Genomic DNA, 10449 nt, shown 5'->3' on the forward strand with positions numbered 1-10449 from the left:
TCACCTTCGCACGTTACTTACTTACAAGTTACTAATATCAAAGAAAAAGTCATTAAAAAACAGGTTTAATGTCCCGTTGTTATGTATTCTAAGTTCGCTCGGTTACGTGTTGTGATCTCATGAAATATTTCGGGTTTGAGAGGTTTCTACCTAACCTCTTTAATAGTACAATTATTTGGATCTCAGGTGTCATTAGCTTTGTTGTTTTTGGGCTCAGATTATTGTTTAGAAATCAGTCGATAATCAATAGTAAATCAATAAGTTACGACGATGTTCAAACTTGGATGAATATGAGATTAGTCTTCCACAAATACATCACACCACAAAAAATGTGAAGTATCGGATTAAATGTCGATAATAAAGCAAAAAATCGTTAATTATGTTTAAATTTATTAGTTATTTCACTATTTTCAATCAAAGAGAATAATTTATTAAATATTTTCTACGTGTCAAGAAAATTAAATGTCATATCCAAACGAGATATATGTAATGAATTCGCTATTTGCATTTTATTCGAATACAGAATAATTTTTGCAGTTTTGCCACAGTATCCGCTAGTTTTGAATGTTGACATTTTTGCATTTGGATATTGCGGTACTGTTTGAATAAAAGCTTAATTAATTGATGTTGTGTGATAATTTTATCATTTTTAGAATCTATTCTATTTAAGAGAACTTCAAATAGTATATTAGTGTCTTGTATTTTTTTAGTGATATTACAACCCAGACGTGCTTCGAGATGACTGTAGCCAGATGTATAATTTAATGCCGTTTGTTACAACTAGGTCATTAATCTCATTCATTAATTTGAACCTCCTCCGTCGTTTCCTCACTGCTGAGGGTCGTGACCATTATAATTCGACATGGTTTTATTCCTTGTAATGTCCCGCCAGCGCCTTCGATCATTGACCGCATGAAGGGCGTCGTGGAATGGGAGCTCTAGTGTGGTGCGGATTTGGTCGAACCACCTTGTCGGACTTTGCCCGCGCGGTCTCTTTCCCTCGATCTTCCCTGTCACGAATAGTCTTTCTAAGCTATCCGATGTTTTCCGAGCAATATGACCGAAATACTCGAGTGCCCGGCGAAGGCAGAGTGTGGACAGTCTAGTCTTGATCGGCAGTTGATCTAAGATAGACAGATTGCTTCTCTTCGCTGTCCAAGGTATCCGGAGCATTCTTCTCCAGCACCACATCTCAAAAGCATCCACGAGTTTGCGATCAGCCGCTTTAAGGGTCCAGGTCTCCGCTCCGTATAGAAAAATGGAAAAGACCAGAGTGAGCACCAGTTTTGTCTTTGTTTTCTGGGTAATGTTACGGTCCTTCCAGATCTTACCGAGCTGGGTCATGGCTCCCTTTGCCATTCCAATGAAGGATCCGCCATAAGCAGTTCCATCCAATTTGAAGCAGTCAACTATAAAAAAAATACGAATAAAAAATCACCAAAATATTGTGCATCTCCCTTAAAGCGATTTCTGAAGAAAGCCGAATAAGATACAATATTCATGGATTGTCGTTTCGTTCACATCGGCGCCACACCAAACAACCATTAAGCAAGTGCACTGCCTACATGTCAGAGATCAAAGTTCAGTCCGCCTGAGCATCTTCTAGCTTCAATTTATTTAATATTCAATTGGAAGAATATTAATGTTTCGGTAAAACATGCTTGTAGGCATTTAGTATTCCATAAAAATGCCTTAATTAGTAAAAATAAATAAATGAAAATTTTTGTGTGTGGCTTAAAGGTTCATCTCTGCACCCCCCTTAAGGTAGACTGTCAGAGAATGCCTATGGCATTAAGTCCGCTTTATACTGTCTACTATATAAAGTTATAAATAAATAAATTCTGCATCCTTCATGCTATTCAAGTTTGTCAAGTTTTAATTTTCGGCCGAGCAACATCATTCACAAATACATCGTCTACACGTTTGTGTCACGGGGCTATAAATATCATTCTTGATGCATTAAATTTGTTACATTTCAACGAGTGACATTTAACGATTGGCTTTTTCCTTTTCAAACCTAAGCGCGGTATTGGAATATGCGCATCTAGTTCATCCGTACTACGTACGGCTTTATTCGAATGACATATCCATTCCAATAAAAAAAAACCACAATGATCCTTCTGCGTCGCTTTCCTCATTATTGAGGATCGTGACTCCCCCGCTGTATCATTTTTATCACACACTCTCACTCATCACAATTATATAAATTACTAGCGACCCGCCCTCGCTTCGCTTCGGAAACATTAAATTTTATTATTGATAGTTGAGTCCCGCGATGCTACCCGCGGTTATTGTCGTACCGCGGGTGACGCCTCGGGGCAAAGTTAGTATAAAAAAGTAGCCTAAGTTACTCCTTATATCATCACCTACATGTCAGTGAAAGTTTCGTCAAAATCGGTCCAGCTGTTCCAGAGATTAGCCAGAACAAACAGACAGACAGACAGACAAAAATTGTAAAAAATGTTATTTTGGTGTATGTACCGCAATGATATTTTATATGTTACAAAAAATCATTGATGTACCGTATATATATTCATATGCATGTAGTAAAAAGCGGTTATTTCAATACTACAAACAGACACTCCAATTTTATTTATATGTATAGATTATATTATTATTCTAACTAAAATTCGTTTATTCTTTCATTGCTTGTCATTCTTTTAAAATTTACTTGATCTTTGTGAAAATATAATTATTAACCTCTCTTCAAATTATCGAAAGCTATTTCACAGATGACAAGAAATAAAGACAATTAAATTACTTAAAACATTATTCTATAATAGTTTAATTGAGGTGTATTGCGTTAAAACCAGCACATATCCTCAAACTCTTAATGCCATACTGTGAGTAATCTTCGAGCAAATAAATGTCAGCATTACCTTATCATCCGATCAAATGTTTTACGAGTATCTATGGAATTTATATATGGAGCGTGATATCGCAATTGTAATCTATTAGAATCTGTAGATGAAATCGTTATTAAATGTTTTCTTATTGCTTTATAAATCAAACGGAAACATTAATCAGTCTATGGTACCCATAACACAGGGAATCCTCAATTGAGACCAATAATAAAGTTTTGGAAAGTATTATTAGTATTATAGTTAAATTAGTTTTAAATACATCTTTTTTGACAGCTTTCAAGTTTTGGTATTACACCTTAAGGTTATTTTTTTTCGGATTTCACGAGTCGTTGATATAATTAAAACTACTGTTACGATTTATTCCTGTGTTTTTTACTGTATGTATTTCCGTTTGAAATATTATAGTTGTCGTGGTCAGGGACGCATAGGGTGCTATTCGACGACTTTTGTATATTGGTCTAATTACGTTCCATGTTTCTATATAAAAAAATCTAGACTTACGTTTCATATAACATAGAACGGACTACTAATATCTTGACGTCTGGCACTTTGCTTGACTTGGGTTTTCATCTTTACGATAAGAGGATCCCTGTAGGGAGGTTAGATAAACGCCAACCATTTTTTTTTAATTCTTGGTGTTTTTTTTAATACCTTTGCGCACCATATGTTAAATTTTCTTTCTTTTCTTTATCGAGTATCTGGATCTTGTCATATCTTATAAAATTATTGTCACCAGTGTCCAGAGCATGTTGATAAACTGAAGATTTATGTACTAGGTTATTCTTGACGTTTGTAATATCCTTGTTGTTATCCTTGAACTCTGACCGATATGTGTCATCTACATGTGCGTCATGTGTGTTTATATACGGCACAAAAAGTAATTTTAGTTAGCCTAAAGTTAATTTGTAAAGCATTGATTTTATAAATGGGTGTAATATTTAATGCGAAGTATATTTCTGAAATAAAGTCTTATTCAAGTGATTGCTGACCTATTTTTTCTATTGCATAATTGTAAATTGCTGCCTGCCTGCGGGATTTGAACACGGGTATGGTTGGTTTGAACGATACAAATACATAGAGTTCCTCCCAGTGATAGGCAAATTATACGAGCGACTATTATGCAAACGCCTCTGGGACCTTATCACCTCGAAAGGCATCCTTATCTACGAACAGTTTAGATTCCATGCAAAACACTCGTACATTCGTAAGTGCACCGCATCACGGAGCACATCTTAGTAGGGCTAAATAGACGCAAACCCGTCCCCACGGGAGCCCTCTTCTTCGATAGTGCGAAGGCATTCGACAAAGTTTGACACAACGGTTTAATTTACAAACTGTATAGCATGGTCGTGCCAGACAGTCTCGTGCTCATCATACGAGACTTCTTGTCGAGCCGTTCGTTTCGGTATCGAGTCGAAGGAACTCGCTCTCTCCCACGACATATCTCGGCTGGAGTCTCGCAAGGCTCGGCTCTCTCCCCTCTACTTTTCAGCCTGTTTATTAACGATATACCCCGTCGCCGGCGACCAACTTATCCCTTTACGCGGATGATACGACTATCTACTACTTGCTATTCGGTAAACGCTAGATAACAGCCACCAATTTAGGACAGTGGTTCCGGAAGTGGCGCATTGACATATACCCAGCAAAAAGCAGAGCCGTGTTCTTCAAAAGGGGTCACCCTCCCGACACTACTGCTAGTATCTCGTCATTAATTAGGCGCGGTAATTCCATTTTCACCTTAAAGTCTTTGGCCAGTCCATACTGTAGGCTTCGAAAGCTAAGTACTTAGGCGTCACTCTCGACTGGGGGATGACATTTGGGCTCCACATTCAATTAGTACGCGACCGAGCCGCGTTCCTGCTCGGTCGACTCTACCCCATGATCTGCAAGCGAAGTAAATTGTCCCTTCATAACAAGTTGTCACTCTACAAAGCTTGCATACGTTGTGTCATGACCTATGCAAGTGTAGTATTTGCTCACATGGCCCGTACTCACATGAACTCTCTCCAAGTCATCCAATCTCGATTCTGCAGGATAGCCTTAGCCGGTAGGCTGGTAGTATGTGAGAAATGTATATCTTCCCGACGAGTATCTTAAGAAAGTATTTGAAGTATTTTAAGGAAGCGTCAGAGCGCTACTTTGACAAAGCGGCGTGACACGAAATCCCTCTTATTGATACGACCGCTAATTACTTACTCTCGCCGGATCTTCTCAGTGGCTCGCGATTCCGATCCGGTGGTAGATTCTACGAAGCACTGCTCATGCTAGGGCTAGTGTTAGCAAATTCTCTCAGGTTGAGCTGGTGAGCTTACGTATCCGTCTGGGCGTAGCTGGAATAGCCTCTTACGCTACCAGCGAATAGGAAAGGGAAAAAAAATTCACCGAGCGTCGTATTCTTTACGCCACGACAACTTTAAAATAGACTTTTTATAGCCATAGCTTACACCTACACTTCCAATAATATTTATTGCTGATTAGCAAGACAACAGCAAAGAACACGTTCCAAACAGTAGGCTATTCCAAAACAAGAAATTATTGTACAAGCAACAACAAAATATGTATTCGAGGAGAACAGATGCCGCGATTTGTTAAAGTCGTAAAAATTACAAAACGAGCCTTGGCATTTGGAAAAGGATGATCGAATTAGTTTAAATAGTGATTTATATGGTATCTCACCATCCTGATTAAATAAAAGTATTACCACAGCATCCTTAATAGTGTTTAAAGTATAATTTTTTTTGTGTAAAAATTTAATGTGGATATTATTTTCAAATTTCTGAAAGGTTTTCTTTGAGATGCGAGTGTCGCTAATCATTGCTAGGGCAAAGCTATTTGAATATCAGTTTCTTTTTTCGATAGTCGTAAATCGTAAACTAAAGCCTAAAGGATAAGACGTCTGTGCATTCGTATTTAGCGATGCAAGGTGTTCGAATCCCGCAGGCGGTTACCAATTTTCCTAATAAAATACGTACTTATCAAATGTTCACGATTGACTTCCACGGTGAAGGAATAACATCGTGTAATAAAAATCAAGCCCGCAAAATTATAATTTGCGTAATTACTGATGGTAGGACCTCTTGTGAGTCCTTACGGGTAGGTACCACCACCCTGCCTATTTCTGCCGTGAAGCAGTAAGGAGTAAGAGTGGAGCAGCTGTTGTAATCATACTTGAGAGCTTAGAACTTATATCTCAAGGTGGGTGGCAAATTTACGTTGAAGATGTCTACGTACGTATGTCTATGGGCTCCAGTAACCATTTACCACCAGGTGGGCTGTGAGCTCGTCCACCTATGTAAGCACTAAAAAAAATAATCAAAAATACTTTAACGGCTTAACGACCCTTCGAGTTAGAACTAACGAACTCATTTCGGATGTCCAATGTAATTCCACGTCCGGTAGCCGACGCCATTGAAATCAATAAATAAACCTTATATTTAATAGAAAATGTAGTTGGCGTATATGTATTACCCGGGATCCTCTTACCGTGCGTATTGAACCCTAACACAAACAAACAGAAACTTCAAGATAGTGACAGTTCTGTCTGTGTGCAAAGTAACGTACATTTATAGTAAACGATAATCTATATATTAATACGTGAAGCAAAAACTTTGTATCCCTTTTTACGAAAATTGGGCGGAAGGAGGAGTATGAAATTTTCCACACTTATAAAGAATATAGAGAAGAAGTGCACAATGCTAATATTTTTTTTAAATAATGCATAAAAGATACATTAAATCAATAAAGAAAGCATCACACACACTACATACTATGTATTTGACGCACACACGCATGCATACTATTTATTGTCAAACTTTTGTTCTTGACGTCTGTTGTCAAATTGGGAATAGATTAAATATTGTTTGTCTTTGTTAATATTTTTTATAGTGTAGTCTTGGTGAAATTTGTGATTCTAGAAGTATAAAATACAATCATAATAGTGTACAAACTTACAATTCCAATTAATTATAGTCGAATTTCGACTACTGCGGGATCTCTAGTTAACATAATAATATGTCGACGAAAAACACCGTCATTGATAAACCATATAATATTGAAGGGGTCGGAAACAAAATAATAATAGCAAACCCAAGAATAAAGCCGTAAACGTAGTTTTGATTATATTTGAAAATTTATAAAGTAAGCGTCAATCGATATTAATACTTAGAATTATTTGCGTGTAAATAATAACATAAGGCATTGCCTGTCAGGGTATTTAAAATTTATTGACTTAGCTAAACGTCTTCTGAGTTGTGAATAGCAACTATGTGTGGCTTTGCAACACAATATTAATTATCACGCAGCAAGCCAACGCTGATGTCAGGCGTGATTTTTAATTAGGATTATTATATTTTATATCACCGAATGCTTTTTTTATTAAATAAAAGGTTCGCGACTCAAATGATGTTAAGGGGTGCCTGTAGAATTACAACGTGAATGTGGTTTGTAATCTTGAAACTTAAAGACGAAGTGTTATTTGTATATTTGTTTTTAGAAAAATATAAGGAGTATAGTGAGTAAAATTTACCGAAGCAGATCTAAAATACGTCTTATTACTACCGCCTAAAGTATAAATTAGAGCACCTACTAGTACAGAGGATAATAATCACATCAAGGTTTTTATTTACCTTTATTTTCACACGAATATACGCTCCACTGTATGGTAAGTAGTCATCGTCGCTCATGGACATCAGCAACGCCAGAGACAAAGCAAAGTCGTAGCCTACTCTTGAGAACTTTCGTAAATATCGTTTGAAGAAGGACGAGACTTCATTCCACAGACGAAAAAATATCTTTGGAAAGCACTGTAGATGAAGGCCGTAATTTAAATAGTATGGATGAACCCTATTCCGGGAAGAGAGGTGCAATAGCAACCGTGTAGGTGGCGGCTTTCCCCCGGTGAAGGTCACGGGGCGACCTGAGGGGTACAGGCCGCGCGGCGCGCTACCAGCACTCTAGCGCGCTGCCAAGGATTAATAGAGCAACCGGTGGTAGGACCTCTTGTGAACTGGTGGTAGGACCTCTTGTGAGTCCGCATGGGTAGGTTGCTACCTATTTCTGCCGTGAAGCAGTAATGCGTTTCGATTTGAAGGGTGGGGCAACCGTTGTAACTATACTGAGACTTTAGAACTCATATCTCAAGGTGGGTGTCGGCATTAACGTTGTAGATGTCTATGGGCTCCGGTAACCACTTAACACTAGCTGAGCTGTGAGCTCATCCACACATCTATGCAATAAAAAAATTATAAAAAAACGAGTTGTCGGTGTATCGCGTCCCGACTCGGTAGGTCGGTGGTTCTGGTCCAGCAGGGTATTCCGGGACACCAGCGGTACCGTCTGGGCGGCCGAACGGGCTGCCGTACCGAGACGGCCGACGTTTCAGACCCTTGGATTCGCCTCGAAGGCTCCGTCGGCCGCGCGTCCTTGGGGTGAGCTGCGCCGTCTGGTTGTAGTGTTGACCGCGGTAACACCTTTACCTCATCCGGGTTCTGACCTCGTAAGAGGTTCGGCCCCGGCCCGAAAAAAAAGGTACAATAGCAAAAAAGAAATGAATGATCCATTCCATCACGTCCATCACGAACAATTCCTCAGAGCAGTTAGTAGGCAGGTTCACTCATAATCATATATATAACAATAAATACACTAAAATATCTGAAGTGATTGTTGAAATAATTATCATATCAGACCTTCTAACAGAGTATTCTTTATAATTTGGTACGGCCAACCGCATTTTATGCTAAATCCTTCGAATGGTTCGTTATTCTGTAATTAGATTTACTTATCAGTTGGAATTTGAGTTTTTACTATTTCTGACTTTGTGAGCAAAACAATACCGTAATGGTTTAATTGTTAAATTTTGTCCGTTGACCTAAATTAAGTTTTACGCAATCGCACAATGCGTGAATGTATTTTTGTAAGCTTTCCGCTGTTCATATTCATCAAATATTTGATAAAATATACACTTTTAGCCAATTATAATGCTATTAAGGAACGGCGAACGTTTTTTTGCATTAATATTGTTGTTACATTATCATTTCTTTTATTATTTTTCTTCTATTATCTTTTTTCATTCTTCTATTATTTATCCTAATTTGTTATTATTTATAGTTTAATACATGTATTATGAAGAAATAACACTGCAGGCCTTTATAATAGTCTGTAAACACTGCATTTTTTCAGACAATTTCACCTGGTATTAAGTTTGCAGTTGCAGCAATGTGCAGGGAGTCCCAAACTGTTTTGGCCAAAAGAGGAGTCTCTTTCCAAAATGAACCGATACCTCTAATCCTCATAGCCTCAAATTTGCCAATTTAAAAATCCTTAATTTTTTCTCCTTCTACTTTAAAATCTTTAGGTTTGCGGTTAATTGGGTAAGCTTAATAACCTTTTTTTTTAAATGAACAATACAAATATGTAAATATCAAGTGTAATGAATAATTATTAATACAAACTACGTTAAAATAGGTAGTAGTAGGTAATTAAGTAAAAAAAAATGCTTGATCATGATCTCGTTCGTGTTAAATCGCGCATATGTGTCAAACACAAAGCAAATCAAAACGTACCTGAAATACTTGTACGTTCGACCACATTATTTTACACGAACTTTTGCACACTAACCGACTGATTGAGTTTTTTAAAACTAAAAACTTTCTACTGAAAAATTAGTCATTCTTATAGTAAAATGGTACCTGGACCCTCAATATTAGGTTTCGTTTATGTCGACCCCACAAGATATTGGACCACTGTGGGGGCCCATGCTCTAGCATATACATAACAACGGCAATCCTGTCTACGATGGGACACTGGACTGCAGTGTCAGTGCCTTTGCGAAACTTATCTTGGTTTTGTGGTTTAGCACCGCCCAATTACTTCCCATGGGAGTCATAAAAGATGATTAATAGAGAACGGGCATCAGCATTCTCTATCTCTATCTATCGACGCACTGCGACCGCCAATCGTCATTTTCTTGAGGCAAGACGTTTGTAAACCTGCGGTATTCCAACGTATTAATTTATCCTTAGTGCCTCAATAGGTAGCATTGATGGCTTTCAATAAAGGTACAAAATTTTAAAACGTTTATTTTAAACAAAGCAATGATTGAAAAACTGTCAAATTGTATTGTTGACTAGGTTAGACAGCATTGTGTTTATATTAATAGGGTTATCACTCAGAACTTTACTTGTAACAAAAACTCTCATGTATTTTATTTATTATTTTCAACAACCACAACATGAATACTCAAGTCCAGCTTGAGATGTAAGATCGAAATCTGAGCTCCGAAAATTTATTTAGCGACCACCCTACAAATTTTAACAATTCATTGCTTCGTGAAAAAAATAAAATAGATAATTTTTTATATGATTATATCAGTTTAATATATTATGCTTGGTGGTAAAGTTTCTTATAATATTATATTGTAATTTATGTTTACTGAACATTATGTTCATTGTTCACGTTTATTGGTATATTACATTTGTTTCAGTTTTATATTAATTCTATTTTAATATTTACAAAAATTACTGCACCAGAAAGTTTTATATGTATAATGGTGCTTCTATGTAATTTAATTAATGTGAAAAGTGGG

General features: G+C 37.2%; 1 protein-coding gene across 1 annotated transcript; it reads right to left on the bottom strand.

Moving 5' to 3' along the window:
• Nucleotides 1-457: 457 nt before the first annotated feature.
• LOC149500330 (uncharacterized) lies at nt 458-3554 on the bottom strand. The gene is made up of 2 exons (XM_089737160.1): nt 3366-3554; nt 458-1409 (listed from the first exon to the last, which is right to left on the bottom strand). The coding sequence occupies exons 1-2, from the start codon at nt 3370-3372 to the stop codon at nt 829-831; spliced, it is 588 nt and encodes a 195-aa protein (XP_089593286.1). The 5' UTR covers nt 3373-3554; the 3' UTR covers nt 458-828.
• Between the last annotated feature and the right edge of the window lie 6895 nt (nt 3555-10449).

Source organism: Bombyx mandarina, chromosome 22 (genome assembly GCF_030267445.1).
Source record: "Bombyx mandarina strain Sakado chromosome 22, ASM3026744v2".
Classification (NCBI taxonomy): Eukaryota; Metazoa; Arthropoda; class Insecta; order Lepidoptera; family Bombycidae; genus Bombyx; species Bombyx mandarina.